This window comes from Arachis hypogaea, chromosome 16, assembly GCF_003086295.3.
Source record: "Arachis hypogaea cultivar Tifrunner chromosome 16, arahy.Tifrunner.gnm2.J5K5, whole genome shotgun sequence".
Lineage (NCBI taxonomy): Eukaryota > Viridiplantae > Streptophyta > Magnoliopsida > Fabales > Fabaceae > Arachis > Arachis hypogaea.
The window spans coordinates 40046903-40068078 of NC_092051.1; the positions used below are offsets into that span (position 1 = coordinate 40046903).

General features: G+C 33.8%; 2 protein-coding genes across 2 annotated transcripts; one reads left to right on the forward strand and one right to left on the reverse strand.

Annotated features, from left to right (window-relative positions):
* The first annotated feature begins 4399 nt into the window (after nt 1-4399).
* On the forward strand, nt 4400-9436 carry LOC112759141 (dnaJ protein P58IPK homolog). Its single transcript, XM_025807963.3, has 9 exons — nt 4400-4796; nt 5616-5781; nt 6209-6410; nt 6548-6708; nt 6813-6906; nt 7027-7239; nt 7429-7509; nt 8346-8564; nt 8750-9436. The coding sequence occupies exons 1-9, from the start codon at nt 4661-4663 to the stop codon at nt 8954-8956; spliced, it is 1479 nt and encodes a 492-aa protein (XP_025663748.1). The 5' UTR covers nt 4400-4660; the 3' UTR covers nt 8957-9436.
* Nucleotides 9437-10382: 946 nt separating this feature from the next.
* On the reverse strand, nt 10383-16937 carry LOC112759142 (fasciclin-like arabinogalactan protein 11). Its single transcript, XM_025807965.3, has 2 exons — nt 16685-16937; nt 10383-11579 (listed from the first exon to the last, which is right to left on the reverse strand). The coding sequence occupies exon 2, from the start codon at nt 11299-11301 to the stop codon at nt 10555-10557; it is 747 nt and encodes a 248-aa protein (XP_025663750.1). The 5' UTR covers nt 11302-11579; nt 16685-16937; the 3' UTR covers nt 10383-10554.
* Nucleotides 16938-21176: the final 4239 nt, after the last annotated feature.

Here is a 21176-nt window from a genome sequence, read left to right on the forward strand (position 1 = left end):
CTGGGCTAATTGGGATACGTGACATAAAATCTCATTAGTCATGGGTAATTGAGGTCTCTGTGGCGTTAAGGCTAGAATACAGAGCATCATTCTCCTATCCGAAAGATCTGACCTTGTTTGTGGCGTTTTGAGTAGGATCATCAGAGATTGAATTGTGTGAGCTTCATCCTCATCCAGATTGACTGACCTGTTCGGGTGTATGGTTTGGATCAAAGGAGATTAATGACCACGACCCATGGCTTAATCACTTACAGCCTTGTCATTGAATGAATCACTCATTGTTAAAGTAGTCAATAAGAAGTATTAATTCGGAAGAACAAGCATCTCCGAGGCCTTAATTGATTCTTTATTATTGTTTTTACGTTAATTCATTGTTGCTTTCTTTATTACTCTATTTTATGCCCCTACAACAATAACTATCTTTCTACAACACTTGCCGGTTCAGTTGTACAAGTTCTAATTTCGCGCACCAATAAACCATGTAAAAGGTAATTCGAAAGAAATTTTTGAAGGACAAGGTAAATAGTTTTTTTGCAAATAAGAGATAATTTTGATAAGGATATAAAAAATATATAACAAAGAATGGGCTCATCTTTTTTGTTTTTCTATCGTCTTTTCATCTTTTTCTCATTTATATTTTTATCCTTTTTCTTCTTTTTTCCCTTCTCTAACTCTTATTTTTCTTATTTACCGAAATTTTTTTCTTCTTTTATTTTTCAATCTCTTTTCTCTTTTTTATTCATCCTAATATTCTTTAGTTTTTTTATTTTTTTTATCTTTTAAATTTTTATTTCTTTCTTGTCTTTTTGTTCGAACTATTTTATTTACATTGTTATAGTTTTATTTAAAAAAAAATGCGTCAAGTCTAAAATCATGGCAAAAACAATCTCTCATTGACATTTGGGTATGTAATTCATAAGTACAAAAGTTTAATTGACTTAGAAATTTTGTTGAGTCTATTTGCGTTTAGAGTCAAAACGATTAGAATGTCAGTATGAAGATTTCATATGATTAGAAATTTTATTAAATCTAATTAACACTTAGTGCTTAACATATGAAAGAAACGACTTCATAAAGTTAAGATTTTGTTATTTCTAAAGTTAGAAAAATTGTGTCAATTAACAATATTAATTGGAATAATAAAGGAATATGTGTCAAAAGCTTTCAACTAAAATATCGAAGGTTAAGACAAAGATCAATTGAGACACATTTAATGTGCAAAAATTAGAATAGATATCATTTGACACGCTTACAAACTTTATACAGTCGAACAAATTCTAACAAATTCTATTGACAATAATTAGGTATTCAACTATCAATGTAAAAACTTTTATAGACTTAAGAATTTTGTTAAGTCTATTAATGATTAGCATTCAATTTGTCAAGAAAATATGTTTTTAAGATATCAATTTAAAGGTATTTGGCACTCTTAATGTTAATTGACACTGGTAATTTAAAATCACCTGATATTTTCAATATAAATTGGATTGTCAACATAAAAGAACTTGACACTCCTAACTTGTCAAAAGTAAGATAAATGTCAATAGAAATTGTCAATAAACAACTAAATTTTCTCATTTTCAATAATTACATGTCTTCAAGCAAAGAAAATTTGATTTATCAAGCAAATATATTTAAGTTAATTTCCTGGTGATATTTGGAATATACTCGTCCACTTATGCCAAGGTCTTTTAATTTTCAATTAGAATTATTCAAAGGAGGTTGTAATTGATACGATGTTATTGGCATACTTGGTCAAAGATGTAACTAATGAGTGGATATTTTATACCTTTTTTGACACTGTTTTTTTAGTATTTTTAGTTATATTTTATTAAGTTTTATTATGTTTTAGTAGGTTTTAGTGCAAAATAATATTTTGGTTGCTACTTTGAGTTTTTGTGTTTTTCTTATGATTTTAGGTAATTTTTGGGTGAATTTGTCAAGTTTTGGCAAAGTTTGATTCAGAGGCGAAGAAAGGATAGCAGATGCTGTCAAATCCTAACCTCCATGCATTCAAATGAATATTTTTTGAGTTACAGAGGTCCAATAGATGCGCTCCCAATGGCGTTGGAAAGCTAACTTCCAGAGCTGTCCAGCAATATATAATAGTCTATACTTTTCTTTGAAAAGAACTGCCCAAAATGGGCGTTGAACGCCCAACTTATCCCCTTTCTGGCGTTCAACGCCCCAGAAGGACCAAGGCCAGCGTTGAACGCCCAAAACTAGCGTTCAACACCATCAAGGGAGCACAAGGAAGCGTGGACACGCCCGCTCATCCAAGTTGGACGCCAATCTCAGCCCAAGCACTCACCAAGTGGGCCCAAAAGTAGATTTTCGCACCTTTTGCTTAGTTTATCATTTTTGTAGTTTTTAATTATTAGATTAGTATATATAGGAGAATATCACCCATGTTTAGGATCTTCAGCCTCTCAAAACATATCACACTTTATTTTCTATAAATTATGGGCAACTAAACCTCCTAGGTTAAGGATAGGATCTCTGCTCATTCCTATGGATTAATATTATTACTTCTTCTACTTTAATTCATGTTTGATTCCATTCTATGATGTCTTTTCATTTTTCATCTTTATGAATCTGGGGTGGAACGAGAGTATGACTCCTTATTCTACATGAGCTCTTGCGAAACTTTAGCCGGATAGTATTGAGCTACAGCTTGAAAATACATCACAGGTTTCAAGAGAGTATTTGGGCCCATTGGGATACGTGACATGAAATCTCGTTAGACATGGGTAATTGAGGTCTCTGTGGTGTTAAGGCTAGATTACAGAGCATCATTCTCTGATCCGGAAGATCTGACCTTGTCTGTGACATTTTGAGTAGGATCACCGGAGACTAGATTGCGTAAGCTTCAGTGCTTCACCCTCGTTCAGATTGGATGACCATTAGCACCTGCGTGTGATCTGGATCAAAGGAGATTAATGGCCACTAGCCCTGGCTTTAATCACTTATAGCCTTGCCATTGAACGAATCACTCATTATTAAAGTATTCAGTAAGAAGTATTAATCTAGAAGAACAAGCATCTCCAAGGCCTTAACTTACCTTCTATCATTGTTTCCATGTCTGTTCTTTATTGTTTTCTTTATTGTTTTGTTTATGCACCTACAACAATAACAATCATCTTTTTATTCGCCTGACTAAGATCTGCAAGATAACCACAGCTTGTTCAATCCAACAATTCTCGTGGGATCGACCCTCACTCACCTGAGGTATTACTTGGACGACCCGGTGCACTTGCCGGTTCAGTTGTGCGAATTTCATTTTCGCACACCAAGTTTTTAGCGCCGTCGAGGATTGTTCGAGATTGGCAACTACCGTTTGTCTTATTACTTAGCTCAGGTACTTTTTATTAGTTTTCTTTTAATTTTGTTTTCTTCTTGATCTTAAAAAAAATGTTCTTGTTGCTTTCTTGATCTTCGAATTGTTCTTGCTATTTTTCTTGTTTGATTTCAAAATTTTTAAAGTTGATGTCTTTTAGTGTTTTTCTTTTAAAATTTTCGAAAATTATTGTGATTTGATTTCAAAATTTTTAAATTTGGTGTTTTTTAGTGTTTTTCTTTTAAAAATTTTTAAAATTAATACTGTTTATCTTTCCCTTTTAAATTTCAAATTTTCTTGTTATCTTATTTTAATTTAATTTCAAATTTTAAAGTTTGGTGTCCTGTTAGTAATCTTCTTATTGGGTTAGTCAATTTTCTTTTTAATTTTCAAATCTTATCTTGTTATCTTTCTTAATCTTTATCATACTTATCTTTTTCTTAAATTTTTCAAATTTTTAGTTATCTTGTTATCTTATCTTTCATTTGAATTTAAATTTTAAGTTTGGTGTCTTTTTAGTAATTTTTTTGTTTAATTTAAATTTTTTTAAAACTTATCTTTTTGTTAGGTTTTAAAATTTTATTATATTATCTTATTTTAAAAATTCAAATTTTAAAAAAATTGTTTTCGCTCCTTAAATTTAAATTGTAAAATAAAATCTAAAAATTATTAATTTATTTATTATTAACAATTGAATAAACACAACATCATAGATTCTCCCACAAAAGATACATATCTTGTTAAATATTTGTGATGTTTCGCGACTGTGACTGCTTTTTTTTTTTTAATTCAATGCTAATTTATGGAAATTAAAATATTTTTAATGACAAATAATAAATTTTAAATATGCACATTAAATAAAAGTTTAATTAGCTACAAATAGATTTAACATTCTTCATAATTTTTTTTGTTTTTTTCTTATTAGACATTAGACGGTACTTTTTACTCAAGGGAACAGGAGAACGGCAAGTTGGCTGGCCTAAGTCCAACGTGTAGAACAATGATTGGCTAAAACTACGTGGTATGACATGTATATCAACCTGGTGTTATATTCCCGGTTCCACACTTCCACCCCTTCCTTTGGTTTCGTTATTTACTTCTCGTTAAGAAAAATCAAATCAAATCAAATCAAATCACTGAAATCAGATTAAAATTAAATTAAATTAAATTAAAATAAAAAAGCCGTTCCTGCCTCCGGCTGCTGCGTCAGGTTATTCTGTCTCTGTAGAACAGTGGCCAGTTCCATCGATTTCTTCTTCTTCCGCTGCGATATGTTTATGTGACACACACAAAACACAGAACGAAAAGGGAAAAAGATTTGCAATGCTTAGTGTTATGGGTTTGTTGTTGCTGCCGATGGATTCGGTAGCGTGCAGGGGGTTGCTTTACGCGCTCTTTATACTCAACTTTGTTTTGGTTTGCCAACTCATTCTCCTTCAGCCTCTAGTTTCTGCTTCAGGTAACAAACACTCTGACTCTGGTTTTTTATTATCTCCTTCAAAATTGGTGTTTCTTCTTTTCATTAAATCGCTTTGTAGGAGTAATTTGATTTCCTTTTTATTGCCCCGGCTTAAATTTCATAATTTTAGTGCTTGGATCGGACTTTGTTTCATTGATTGTTGTCGAAAGGAACAAATTCGGGTTTATGCCTAGGGGGTTCCCTATGAGGAACTTGTTAACTGATCCCTTAACAGCAGTAGTAAAAGTTTTGTAATTTGATGGTGAAAAAGTCAAACGTCTTAGGTGGATTTGAGTTTGGGAAAGAACATGATGTGCATTTGATATATTAGGGTCGTATTTGAATTATTATCACTGGTAGAAAGAAAAAGAAGAGAAAAAGTAAGGACCTATTTGATGGTGCATTGATCAAAACAATGTATTTTTGTTGATATGTAGTGTAGCATCAGTTCATAAAATGGAAGATGGAAGGTTTTGCCATACATCTTTTATCAACCATAGTTAGAAAGTGAGGAGCTGAACAGCTGCATTAAAAAGTGATATTGCAGCCTTAGGCCCTCTTCTTTGACCCAAAGTCCAAAGATGTGATATTGCATATCCAGGAATGTTGTTTCTTTATTTTGTGCCATGTGTTTGTTTTGCCTTTCCATTTTTTCAATGGAGAAACCACATTTCTCCATTAGGATTGATCAAATAAATTCACGTGCACATCCCCAAAAATTGTCATTTCTAGCTCTTTCCGTGCCTCTAGAAGTTCTACAGTGGTTCAATGTCGAATTGCTGTCTGTTGCTTGAACCATCTTGTTGGTTGTATCATCAGGTGGAAAATCTGGAAATGCTGCTGAGTTATTTGATAAGGTATCAGAAAGTATAAAAGTTAAACATTATACTGAGGCACTTGATGATCTAAATGCTGCCATAGAAGCAGACCCAAATCTTTCAGAAGCATATCTATTCCGTGCATCAGTTCTTCGTCAATTGTGCAGGTCTGTTTGATTTGAAGAATTGAATCCTATCCTTTTGCTTCATGTTTTATAATCTTTAGAGGAAATTCCATGCTAAATGCTAGGTCTTGGTTTTGACGATGGTAAGATGATAAAAATAAAGTTTTCTAAGAACAGGTGATAGTGTTGAAACCAAAATTATGTGATGCTTATTGAAATGTATTTTCTCTTGAGCATTTCTTTGCACACAGGTGGTTAAAAGACATTTGAATCTTAGAATTGTCCAACTTTTTGTTTTTTTGGGGGGGGGGGGGGTTCTGGAGTCCATGAGTTCTGAGAATCCATTGATTTCAGAAAGTAGCCATCATGCTAACCCATCTTTATCCACTTCTTGCCTCCCATCTTTATCCCCCAAGTATCTCATAATCCTGATTTGAAATTTAATATCATTCATGTGCTTTTAATGCAGATATGAGCAATCCGAGGGGAGCTACAAGAAGTTTCTGGAGCTCAAACCTGGACATTCAACTGCAGAAAAGGAGCTCTCCCAGCTATTGCAGGCTAAGAGTGCCCTAGAAACAGCTCAGTCCCTTTTTGGTTCAGGAAACTTCATAAAATCTTTAGAATATATTGATAAAGTTGTTCTTGTTTTTTCTCCAGCTTGCATCGAGGTAACATTTTTATGTTCTTTCAGTTTCATTAATATCATTTCAGCTTCATATCTATGTAGTCTGAAGGCCCAGGCAGTAGGGATTGGGTTTGTTATATTCAACCAGCACATTAACTCTATATGCATTTCTTTCCATAGGCTAAGCTACTGAAAGTGAAGTTATTGATAGCTGATAAAGAGTATGAAAATGCCATAGCTGAGTCTGGATTCCTTCTTAAGGAAGATGAAAATAATTTAGAGGCATTGTTGTTGCGTGGTCGTGCATATTACTATTTAGCTGATCATGATGTTGCCACCAGGTTTGTCAAGTGGAAAATGTTGTTGAAGTATTCTAGCATTTTATGTATTTTTTTTTAAAAAAAATACAAATTAATGCATCTTATGTGTGAATATATATATTTAGGCATTACCAGAAAGGCCTCCGCCTGGATCCAGAGCACAGTGAATTAAAAAAAGCATATTTTGGATTGAAAAATCTACTCAAAAAGACAAAAAGTGTAAGCCCTGATTAACTTTTGAAATTTCTTGTAGCATACCATTACATGTCAATTTTTCTGTCTTCTTTTTGTTTTGGATGTTGACGATTTGTTGTCTTTTCTCTTATGTTCTTCATGAAGGCTGAAGATAATGCAAATAAGGGTAAACTCCGTGTGGCAGTGGAGGAATTCAAAACTGCACTTGCAGTTGACCCTGATCATCTTGCACATAATGTTCATCTTCATCTAGAATTATGTAAAGTCCTAGTCAAGCTTGGCAGAGGAAAAGATGCCTTGGACAGTTGTAATGAAGCTCTTAAAATCAATGAGGAGCTTCTTGAAGCCCTTGTTCAGGTTTGATATAATTTCAAAATTGTGCTTCTTTTATCTGTCGGCAATAATTTTTTGGGCCATAATCTTATAGAAATTGTCTTTTCTTTTATTCGTGTTATGTCTTTTGTAACGAGATGGATCAAATATGTTGTAGTAGTAATATCTTATATGGGCTGCACTAATTCTCTTTTTGGATGCTCAATATTTCAGAGGGGAGAAGCCAAACTTCTAATAGAGGATTGGGAGGGAGCTGTTGAGGATCTGAAATCAGCTGCTCAAAAATCTCCTCAGGTTTGTTTTATAGTTTGAACTCATATGGCATGTTTCAAACATTATAATTAATTAGTGTTTAGAATGATTTTTCTGAGGAAGAAATATTCATATTTCCATTTTCAATTCGTTGTTCCCGAGATAAGAAATCCTTGAGAAAGAGAAGAGATAAGCGGAGTATGTATCCCTCATACTTGGAGCGAGTCTAATAGTCTTTTTTTTCGCTCGAAGAGCACAGATGCGTGTTCCGCTAAATAAGAGGATACCGTACAGGAACAAGAGAGAAAGCAAACATAAAAGCAAGGTGACCCAATACATGTCGCTTCATGTTAGAACCAGACAAATTAGATCTTTTACCAGTGTCCATATGCGTTGATCCAAAAAGTTTATTGTAGGTTATTAATAGGTTAAACTTGAGACTGAAGTTGGTCTGACCTCATTAGCTCTCTTAGTTAATAACTCAATAGGATGAATTAGTTTAGTCCTTTGTCGTGTTATTCTTTCGCTCAAACCCTGTTATTCTTGTATTTTTATGATTCTGAGATTTGGATAAATTTCTTGACCTGTATAATTAATTAATCCAGTAAGGAAACGAAACAGACTTTCCTTATCTCTATTTCATGATCTTAGCTGTTGAATTTGATAATGACAAGCTTTTTCTTATTTTCCCAAACAAAAACTGCATAAAAAAGCGCATCATCATCATAGTAAGGTTTTCGACTTGCAGTAAAATCTCTTTATTTAATTTTACTTATTTGAAGTTGAACATTTGGTATTTTATGATTCACTAATACCGCAATGCTTTTATAAACATATGTTTATGCTGTGGATGAGTAGTACTTTGTCTGTAAATGCAGGACATGAATATCCGTGAAGCAGTAATGAGGGCTGAGAAAGCTCTAAAGCTGAGCAAACGCAAGGATTACTACAAGATTTTGGGAATCTCAAAAACAGCTTCCGCCCCTGAGATAAAACGCGCATACAAGAAACTTGCTTTGCAATGGCACCCGGATAAGAATGTAGAAAACAGGGAAGAAGCAGAGGCTAAGTTCCGAGAAATCGCTGCAGCATATGAGGTCATATTCATGAATAAGATGTCATACTCTTTTCTAACCTGACTTTGCTTTTATGAGGGGAGGGTATCTGGTTTATCATTCTTACAGAATCATTTTTCACTTATGTTCAACATCTTTACACTTCAGAGAAATTTGTGGGACGTTTATATTTTGTTGAATAAGTGGTTGGTTCATTGCATTTTTAGGTACTTAGTGACGAAGACAAACGCACAAGATACGATAGAGGGGAGGACCTTGAAGACATGACCAGTGGCGGGGGTGGTGGGTTCAATCCATTTGGTGCCGGTGGGTTTGGTGGACAGCAGTATCACTTCACATTCGAAGGTGGCTTTCCCGGTGGTGGTTTCGGAGGAGGCTTTCCCGGGGGTGGGGGATACGAGTTCCATTTTTGATTGGCAAGAGATTAGAAAGTCCTGCTCCAAATGTTTTTCTTGGCGGAAGTTACAGACTTTCTTGATTTCTTGAAGGGACCACAGCAATAATATTGAGTGTTGACTAATCACTTGCTAACGGTTGTTGAGAGGGATACGTAGGCCATCCCCAAGATGCTTGTAAGATAAGTAATGTGCTTTTGGGGAAGCTTTTGCTTTCAGCAGAAGGGATGGGATGGGTGGTAGTTAGAGAAGGCACATTTTGATGCAGCCCCATTTTGGTTTATGTGGTTGTTGTAACTATATATGAATTGATGACTTTTTAATTCTAGGCAACCATTATTTACGTTTTTGACGTATTATTTCTTCACAGTTCACATCATCATTGAATCACTAGTTGCTGTGAAGTCTATTTTGTTGAAATTGCCGTTTGTACAACTTTAATTTAATTTGCAGTATCCTAATCTGTGTCCAACCTATACACAGCACTGTGTCCATCAAGCTCTGGCGTAAGAAATGGGCTTTTGATTCTTAAGTTGCTATATTCTTTATTAGAAACTTGTAGAGTTGGGAGATATCATCAGAAAAAAAAAATGTCATATGTGCACTTATATAAGGAATGTCAGGTGCATTTATATAAGGAATGCTAGAAGGCCAATAGATTTTATTGTTTTTGGCTAGCAGTTAGCTAGCAATATTTAAATGTGTGGTCTAAAAAAAAATTTTGCTGACTATTGAGCCTTTTTTCCATTTATATTGTATTGATACTTCAACCATTGGATGAGATGTGGCTTCACTTAGATTTGCTCAACACCTCATCTAATGTTGACAGTATAATATCACCCTATGTTTTAAATTATATACACGTAACAAAATTCTTCAACATGATTGAGTTCGTTCTAACCGGCAATGAAAAACTTCTGCCATCTAATGAACACTTGATCTATTCAAATTTGTAGATTGATGTTACACCATGCACTTTTATTGGTAAGGAAATATGTATTATGACCTGGTTTGCGAAATTTTAGTGCTAATAATTTTGATAGAACGATAAAAAAAACTGTCTTCATTTTTTACTGCCGTGAACCTCATTTTTTATGCTTTGTGAAAGAAGAAAAAAATTTCTGTTTCTACTTTCTATGACGAGTAGTAGAGCTATGTTTTGTGACTAAATTTCCTTTTTGGTCTTTAAGATTCACACAGTTATCTATTTTAGTCATTGAAATCCTTAGTTAAAAAATTCCATCTTTCTAAAATAACCCTTTTTTTTTATGAGTAATTTTAAATTTTGAGAACCAAAATAAGTAATCGTGTAAATTTCTTAGACTAAAATAAAAATTTTATACGGCTATTTTTTTTTAATCAAAATAATGGGAAAAAAGAAAATGATAGAACTTGATTAACATTTAAATAACTAAAAGTCAGAAAGAAACCAGCAAAAAGAAAAGAAAAACGAATCCAAAACTTTTTTCTTAATATTGCAGCAATACACAGTACAAGAGATCTCCATCACCATCACCAATCAGCATGACATTTTCTGGAGCAAGGTAAAAAATAATAACAAAAAACAAAGAAAAAAAAATACAAAAAAAGAAAGGAAGCCATCTCAAGACTTACATTCACAGCCAAGAAACACTCATCATGATGGCAGTGATAACTGCAACAACCAATGCTCCTTTCACTGTGTAGCCATTCACAGCCACTGCATTTGAAGCATCCGTGGACGAATCCGAAGAGCCAGAGGGAGCATCCGAGGCGGCCCTCACATTCTTCTCCGGCTTACTCGGAGCTGGAGCCTCGGCAGGAGCCGCGGTAGGGGGAGCGCCAAAGAGAGCCAAAGGAAGAAGCACCTGGTCCACCTGGTACACAGCAAGTTGGTTATCACTGTAGATAGTGTTGGACACAGTTGTGTCCACCACTCCAGTGGTGACATTCACTTGGTTCCCTGAAGTAGTAACATTGAGAGGGTACTGTCCGTCGTCGCTGCTACCGGCTTGCGTGTGCAAGGGGTTACTTGCGGTTTGGAACTGTGACATGGTGTAGAGGGTCGGGAGAATGTGGAACTGCACCAGTTGGAGCTGGTCTTGGGTGCTTATGGAGTTTAAGGTGCCAGATTTGAGGGTGGCGAAGGCGTTATCGGTTGGCGCGAAGATCGTGAGGCCTTGGTTGGAGTTGTTGAGCTGTGAGTTGATCCGATCGGCTACCTGTGTGGCCTTGAGGAGCTTGATGAAGGTTGTGAACTGTCCTGCTTTTTCCAGAACTTTTGTGATGTTTGTTGGTCCTGCTGGTGCTGGAGCTATTGTTTGTGCTGAGATTGTTTGTAACAAGAACAAGATGCCGAAGAAGTGGATCACTGGGTTTGCCATTTTCTGAGGGCAAAATAGAAGGAGGTAGAAAAGAATGATATAAACTTTTGAGTTTGCTTAATTTGAAGTTGAAGGAGGGTGTGTGTGTGTGTCGTATTTATATGCATGTGTGTGGGGGGGCTTAGAACATGAGGTGAATAAATGGGAATTGATTAGTAAAAAGTTTGGTGAAAGGTTGCAATTAGTATAAGGTGGGAAGAGGCCTTCAAACAGTGTTACTTTTCTTTGTAAGGGGAAGACATTACAGAATGGGAAGAGAAGGCAGAAATGCAGAATTGCTTTGGTAGGCAGGATAAATAAATAAAAAAAAAAAAAAAACAGCAGGATTAGAACATTAATGTAAGGTTAGAGAGAAAAAGTTTAATTTGCGGAGTCAACAATTATCTAAAGTTTTAGTAGGTAAAAAGATGCAGGTGCCATAGAAATAGAAATAGTGATTTCTGATCAGATCTTAGAATAAGTAATGATAGTTTTGCTTCATTTTCAAGCGGAAAAAGTTTATTGGTAGTTAAGCGCTAGTGACAATAATTAGCCAAAATTAACTGTGACGTTGATAGTCGTGCTGGGACCATTGATATTTTCAATAATGGCATTGGCCACGTAGGTCTACTCCTCCATCTAAGCTAAGCAACTGCCTTTACCCGTAATGCCAGTTAAGGGACATAATACTACGTTCTATTTATACTTCTATATTTGGTAGCATTTAGTTTCTGAGCACCACAAAAATTACACACAATGTTGTATTGTTTTTTCTTTTCTGATATTTGTAAAACGTTTTAAAATTATCATTTAATTTGGAACATGTTAATATAAAACATTCACATATTGGAAAACTAAATAGAGACAAAAGTTCCTTCTTTGAGTCAATGAGAACATTTTAAATAGTAAATCATTTAATTTCACTCAAATTATACAATTCACAAGTGAGATCTCGTAACCATTTAAGCTAGTACATAATTATGCTCACTCACTAACTAAATAACTAAAAATATAAGGATTTGTTTGTAAGAATTGAGTGGCTAACATGACTAAAATCAAAGAACAAATCAGAGTTATGGCAAAGAGTTGGAATAATGGAATTAAATGAATTATAGTTTGACCCTAATAAACATAGTTGCTATACAACTATACAAGAGAGGAAGAATAGCTATTTTTCAAAATTTTTTAGTAACACTTAAATTTAAAATTAATAGATAAACATAAATCTGCGCTTAAATAAATTAAAATGTGTAATTAATTATTATTTCATTATCCTAATTAAATTTTTAATGTTCAATTATATTTATATATATTTTTATGAATTTAATTTTGATATACTGTTAATATAAAGTAATTTACACGAATATTCAATTATGTATTCTCATATCAATAAAAATAATTATTTTTTATTAACAGTATGAATGATTGTCTAAAGGATTATAATTAAACAACTATATAAAATATTTTATATTATCAATATAACAAAATTAAATTTGATTTTTATTAATAAGCCTTTTTTGTAATATATATTCACAAGTATGATATATTTAAAAAGGGTAAAGTATTAAATTGGATTTTTACATTTAGATGTAATCTTGTTTTGGTTTTTAAAGTTTAAAGTGTTCTATTTGAATAAAAAAAAATTCATTTAGCTTCAATGTAGTCCCACCGTGAGATCAAAATTAAATAATTTACCTTTTAAAAAAAGATATTTCATCATCATGTCTTCCTTTTATTTTATATTAATTATTAACTAATGATTAGTTAATTTCTTTGATAATATTCGTAACTTTATTTTTTTATTTTTATTCAATTTCTTAAGTTAAATTATTATTAGTTTAAACATTTTTGCTATTTTCATAAAAATTTAAATTCAACGTATTGTTAGGAAATTTTTCATGTTTTTTAAATCAAAATTTTAATTCAATTTGTTAAGTTACATTATTATATAAATCACCATAAATTTATTATCAGGCTATGTAAACTTTAAATTCAAAATTTTATTAGAAATTTTATCATGATTTTTAAATTAAAATTTAAATTCACTTTGTTAAGTTAAATTATTAATTAAATCACCATAAATTTATTATCAGGGTTCCTTAACTTTTTTAATTATAAAGTTACAAGGCGTTGATATTTTTCTTTCTCTTTTACAGTTTTAAACAGTGTATTTTACACGTTAGTCTATAATACAAAACCTATTCACTACATTTTACATACCACATGAAATCTATTCATTGGATGATCAATTTTTAATCATATTTAGTTACCATTCTTTTGTCCTAGACTCACCCAAAATATATAATTATCCCACCAACTAAGATTAGTTGTATCATATAGACATATAGTCTATACTCTTTATCAAATACAAGACAAATTACACTAACATCTTAAGCTCATCTAAATTAAACACATTGTTTAATTTTCCACTGGGCTAGTTACTTTCTTCTCTTAAGATTAACACATTTTTCACAATAACAAATATTGATTTTGATCCCTCAAATTTTAAGTTTTAGTCAAATTAATCTTTTAAATTTGAATAAAATCACATCGACCTCCAAATTAATTATTTTATATCAAACCATAATATTTTATTATTCTCTTATTGTATATAATCTTATTCTTAAATTTGGGGTTAAAAAAAAGAAAATTTACTTGGAGCAATAAGTAATTCAGAAGCAACCTAACTAAAGAAAAAATTGATAGATAACTAATCTCCCAACAATTTAAAGTAAACTACCTAAAACAATAATAATTTACTTGAAAGACATCGGTCTTAACCATTATCCACTTTTATTATTGACTGACAGAGAGAGAAGAAAGTCAAAGAGAAGAAAAGATTTAAATTCCAGAAAAAATGGTGTGAAAATGAGGAAGTGTTAGAGATTGTAAAGGAAGCGTGGTTAAGAGAAGTTAATGGCTCACCTATGTTCAAATTTTTTAAAAAGCTCAAAAAGGTTAGACATCCCTAGTAGAATAGTAGAAATCTAGCAATCACAACTCACAAAAGGTCATAATTGAATTAAAATCTAAGTTGGAACAAGAGAAAGCCAAGGAACAAGGAAAGGACATGGTGGTTATTCTACAAATGGAGCAAGATCTCACTAAGGCCTATCTGAATGAAGAAATATATTGAAAAGAAAAATCAAGAGTACAATGATTGAAATGGAGATACCAAAAAATTAGATTCTTTCACTCAAAGTTTCAAGCCAAAAATAGGAAGAACAAAATTTACCATTTAGTGGACAACTCCAAAAATCTCCAAATGAATGCGGAGGGCATAGATTAAGTGGCAACTGAATACTTTGAAGCCATCTTTACATCAACTAATCCGAGACTATCAGCCATAGATATTTAGGATCTTGTGAGCAAGGTAAACGAAGACACTAAGACTTACTCGAAGAGTTATTAAGGAGGAAATCAAGCATACTACATTTTCAATCAACCTGTTTTCTGCTTCAGAAGATGATAGTTTCACTGGCAAATTCTATTATCACTTATAGGACATTATCAAAGGTGATCTAGGAGAAGTAGTTAAGAGTTTTGTTTTCAATGGAAGAATGCTACGACCCCTGAACCAGACTCACATCTATCTCATCTCCAAGGTTCAAAATATGGACTCTATAACCCGTATACGACCTATTAATCATATAGTGTCTTCTATAAGAAGATCTCAAAGATCCTCATTCATTGGATGCAAGGGAAACTAGACAAAATCATTAGCCCCAACCAAAGTACTTTCGTCAAAGGTTGGCTAATTAGTGATAATGTCCTAATAGTGCACGAGTTCATGCACTTTTTGAAGAATAAGAGCTACGGTGATAAAGATTTGACGGTGAAGATCAACATGAGGAAAGCCTATAATAAAAAAAAATTGGCTTTCGTGTGGCAGATAATGGAGAAGCTGGATTTGGGTACAAAATGGATTGGCTAGATTAAAAAGTGTATTACTACAGTGTCTTACTCTATTGCTGTGCATGTTTCAACCTTATGGTTTGTTCAGGCTAGGTAGGGATTGAGACAAGGTAATTTTCTATCTCCTTACCTTTACTACTATATACAGAAGGACTTTCTCATCTACTCCAGAGAAAAACAAAAACAGGAGATTTTAAACTTGAGACTCAATAGTAGATGCACTATGATTAACCACCTATTTTTCGTAGACGATTCCATATGTTTCTGTATGGCTAATGCTTAGAAGTGCCAGAATTTGCTACAAACACTAGATGACTACAATAAAATCAGCGTTCAAGTGGTTAATCTTTTCAAATCATCAATATTTTTTAGCAAAAATACATTGAATCACACTTGGGACCAACTAACTAATCTATTGCAAATCCCTCATGTGGGCAATCAAAATTAATACGTAAGACTCCCAGCGATTGGTCAAAGATCCAAAATTCATACCTTCAACTATATAAAAGACAGAGTGGACCATAAACTATAGACTTGGAAGAGATCTCTCCTTTTGGTTAATAGTAGGGAGGTATTGGTGAAGGCGATGACTACAACAGTACCCATATACATATTGAGCTACTTTAAACTACCAAAATACCATCACGTGTGAGCACTTCCTTATTCTTAACATGTATTCTTGAAATAAATTTAGAAATTGTATATGTTATTATTTATTAAAATAAAAAATATTTTAAATATTTTATATAATTAAATAAAGACATTAAAAATAATTAAAAAATTAATTTATATTTTAATATTAATAAAATATCAAAATATTATTACGATTTATCTAAAAAATACTTTATATTTTATATATATGTGTGTTCCTATGTCTTATAAGATTTTAAAATTCGTGCATCGACGTGTCCAGTGTCATGTCATGTCGTGTCGTATTCCGTGTCCATGTCAGTGTCTGTGCATCATAGGTTATAGATGATAGTATCAATCAAGATTATCCCAACGCAAATTTGTAGTAAATTTTTGCAGATTTTAATGATTTATGACAAACTTTCATGTTGGCAATTCATATTTTTAGATATTTTTTTTTGTTATTTGACTTTTAAATTTGTACTTTGATATGATCATAAGACTTTAGTTGATAGAATATTTTAAATTTAGATAATATTTTAAGATTTGTATTTGATTATAATTATGTTTTAATGTATTTATTTATATTTTTATTTATTATTTTATTATAAAACAATTATTTGAGTTGAACTACAATTAAATTAGTTGAGAGCGGTACCTCTTTAGAACCTTGGTAAAAACATTCTTTTGGAAAATGGTTCATCACAGATTTCTAGTCAGACAGTGACTCCAGCAATGAATTTCAGTCAGTACAAATAATTTCCTTAGATGTGGAGAAATTGTGGAAATAGTCAACCACTGTCTAATTGAACGTACACATGCAAACAAAGTCTGGAGGAAGATAAAATTTAGCAATTACCTCACTGCTAGAACGAACGGTGAGCCATTGAGGATACGTTTGAGGAAGGTAGCGTTAGTGGCCATGATGCTCTGGAAGATATGGTTAGCAAGGAACCATAAGGTATTTGAAGACAAGGAGATAGCACCAGAGCTGGTGGTCTCGTCGGCCATGGAACTTTGCATAGAGTTTAGGCGAGGCAGAGGAAGATGATAGCTCCGAGTTCAGAGACAAGTTAGGTTGTTCATTTTAAGATTGTAATGTGAGTATCCCACTTTTTTACCATTTTGTCCCTATAAGCCTTTTTTAATTTCATTTAAGAGGTAAATACCAAATCGGTACGCGAAAGATTTTGGCATTGACAAAATGGTACTTGACTTTTGTTATTGAGAAAAGGGTCCCTAAAAGATTTTAAAATTTGACAAGCGTGTCCCCGAGCTCGCTGGAGCAAATCTCCAGCAAACACAATGCTGACATGGCCACCGTATTTTAGTGACCGGGCAAACCACCTCCCAAACCCTAATCCCTCCCTCCCCATCACAGACTCCTCCTCCATCTCCCTCCCCATCGCAACCCTCCCCCTACCCAACGCATACCCCCTTCCCTTTTCCTCCCCATCGCAGCCCCCTTTTCTCTCTCTCCCCATCGCAGCGCCCCAACACACACTCCCCCTTCCCTTTCCCTCCCTATCGCAGCACCCCTTCCCTCTCCCTTCCATTGCAGAACCTCTCCCTCCTCTTTCATCAAGTTTAAGCCAGGCCTTAATTCATTGTTGTAGAACCTCTCATACTCTGCTCTGTCCCCTCCTTCTTTCTTCACCTCAACCAGTACAAGTTTTGACATCAGCTCGAATATCTCAACAGCGATCGTCAATGGACCCGTCAAACCTTCCCTTGTTTATTCCAAGCTCACCCTGCAATCCTTCTTCCTCACCGAGAATCTAACCAAGTGTGCAATCTCCTATAATTTTGATATAATCTTCTTAACCGGCACCGACGTCATAAACCTCGCTTCGTCCCCTTTCTCCTCGAACAATCCAGACAGATCGAATCCCTTGGAAAACAAGATTATGTAAAATGCATTCAAACTCGTAGGCTGAGGCAAAGGAGCATTGCTAACACTATGTCTTCTCTTAATCTCAACCTCAGAATCAGATTCAGTGTAATCTAAAACAGAAGTGTTGTCATCATCTCTGCAGTTACTGATATTAGAAGGATGATTACTGCTATTAATGCTATTAACATTATGCGTTGGGGAGGGGGCTGTGATAGGGAGGGATAGGAAATGAGGGAGTGTGCATTGGGGTTAGGGGGCTGTGATGGGAGGAAGAGGGAAGGGGGCTGCAATGGGGAGGGAAAGAGAAGGGGGGAGTGTGTGTTAGGGAGCTACGATGGAGAGGCAGAGAAAAGGGTGTTGCAATGGGAGGGAGGGGGAGGGGGTTACGTTGGGTAGGGGGAGCGCTGCGATGGGGAGGGAGATGGAGGGGGAGTCTGCATTGGGGAGGGAGGAATTAGGGTTTTGGGGTGGTTTGCTAGGTCACCAAAATACGGTGGCCATGTCAGCATTCTACTTGTCCGAGATTTGCTCCAACGAGCTCGAGGACACGTGATGGTTTCAGTGGCTAAGAGAAGAGGGGGTTGAATCTTAGCCCCCTTTTTGTTTAGTAACACTTGCTGACCTTTGAGATAACCTCAGGAGACTTTTTGATTTTTGTCTCGTCCCTAGCTACGAGACTTTTATTTTTATCTCGTCACTTGGCACGAGACTTTTCTTTTTGTCTCATCACTTGGCACTAGATAATTTTTAGTTTGACCTCCTGTGCAATAGAAACAGAATTGGGGTAGAGAAGAGAGAAAGTTACACCCAGATATATCCTCGTTCAGCTGCTAAGTGCAGTGCAGCCTACATCCAGTCTCCATCACAACTATGATGGAATTTCACTATAATCAATCCTGATTACAAGCTGTAAAGTTCTAACCCAACTTACAAGGGGATTCCCACAGAATCATGAAACACAACATAGATGAACAAAGGAACTCTAAGACATCTATGGCTTTTTCTTTTAATTTTGCACTCTCTGCCTTTTTCCGCTCTATGGCTTTTTCATACAAACCTCACTGTTTGCCTTTTTCCATGAGACTCAAGACATGACAAAATTAAACAGAAAAATTACAAAACAGAATACATTGAAGGAGAAGAGAAAACTGTTAGCTCAGGTAGCTCTGAGAATTCTGTGCCTTGCACTCTCAAATCTTACTCCTTGCTCCAAACAATGGTTGTTCACTCTCTTTATAGAAGAGGGAAACCTCCACACTTGAAGCCAAAACCCAAGCTTAACTTCTTCTTCTTCAAGAAACAGAACCGGTTCGGCCACATAGAGAGAGAGAGGAGATAACCATGCAAAACCCAACATGCAATTACCTCTAGTCCTTTCTTGGTCACTACTCTTCATCAATCCGAGCTCTCCATCCTTGGCTTGCTCTCCAAGATGGATTTCTGGCCCTTGATGCTTCATGATGATGATGACTTCATCTGCTTCAATCTCTGCCTCTACCATCACTTCGCCACTCTAGCTACTTCCTGTGGTGGTTGAGAAGAATCAAAGATAAGTCACGCCTCCAAGAGTCTCCTCCTTGCTGGCCGAATCTTCTTCTTCCTTTTTGAGCATGAGGAGCTCAAGATTACTTCACCAAATCTAACCATATTTGGTGAATATCTTAGCCACAGCATACTTTTATTTTGGTATGTTTTCTTGCCATCATTGTGATGGTCTTTAGGCGTGCTCTTCCTTCATTTCGGTAGCTCAGATTTGCTTCCATGGCATCCATTGTTTTCTGGTTAATGACCGAAAGAGAGAAAGAGATGAGAGAGAAGAAACAATTTTGGAAGAAAAGCAATTTAATGAGATAAACAAAATTAATTGAGAGAAGGTTGTTTTTACTTCCCTTAGGTGGAGTAGCGTGAATCATAATGATTCCCATCAAATCAAAGTCAAGTTCTCTCTTATGTTCCCAAATGCTAGCAAATTAAATTTGAAGTCCATCCCTTAACAAGAAATGGAATCTGTTGGAAAGCATGGAGCCAATTTACTTTCTTTCATTATGTATCGGACCAAGCATGAGGAACTCTCATCAAATGTAAAATTGGGCTTAGTTGCAACAACATTTAATTTCTGGCCCAATAATAACATTTGCTTTCCTGATGAAATTTGGATCAAGCATTGGTTTACCAAGCATGGAATATAGTTGGGCTTTGGAGCAATGAGATTCATTCTGACCCAATTGATAAAACCTTTTTCAGCCAACAATCATATAACAAGAATTACATAGGGCTGAATTTAATTTTTATTGGGCTTGGAATTTCTCTTTCTATTTCGGCCCAAATAAAAATCTGCATCACAAAGTTATTAATTAACATATGTTAAATAAAAATCAAATTAATAATTTTGTAATTAATAATGTTTGTTCATCATCAAAATTAAATTAGAGTTTTCCAAACCCATCAACAAGCTTGCCAAATTTTAAAATTTTTTAGGGACCATTTTGTCAATAACAAAAATCAAGTACTATTTTATCAGCACCAGAATCTTTCGAATACCGATTTAGTATTTATCTCTTTTATTTTTTTTGGTGACTCATTTATCTCTTTTATTTAAATATCAATGACGAAATTTCACTAGCTTTGATATAAAAAAAAAAAAATACATAATCTTGTTCGAGTATTTAAAACTATACGGGGAACAAGATGAGGCTAAAAAACTAAACTACATCAACATGATCAAATAACATAAGATCAGAAATAGGTTAGGACTAATTGGGGACTAATTTGATTCTGGTATTAAACTTGAAGAACTAAATTAAGAATTTACTTCTTTTTAAAATACCAATTATACTCTTTCTTTTTAATCCTTTAGCTTGAAAAGCAACATGAAATTCTTTACTTACCTCTTTTCTTCGAATAAATTGCCAATAACAAGAGACATTCCAATGCTAGCACGCAATAGAAATTGCACATGGGTTGAGTTTATGTAGGTTCAACTCAGAGACTATAATTTATTATTTGACTATTTTTTAACAATTGAATTTAATTCTAAATTAATAATTAAATAAACAATGGTCAAAATAGTTGACCTGACACTTTATTAACATATTTTTTGGAAATTATAAATAATAAAATAATATATAACATCTTAAATGTAAGATAAATTTTAATAGATATACGATATTTACATGAAAGTAAATTATTTTTATAAATATTTTATAACATAAAAAATTAATTGAAGAAAAAAATCTTTTATTTCTTTACTAAGTTTACTAAAACTAAAAAGTATGCATTTAACAGAATTTATAAATTTTAACGGGACGATCTATTTGAAACATGATAACTTGATAAGTACTTAATTCAAAAATTATATTGGATAAAAACGATAGATTCGAATTAAACAAAATATACTTGGAAGTGACTTCATCAACTGAGTTACGAATCTAACCAATAGATAGGTAATATTTACTTA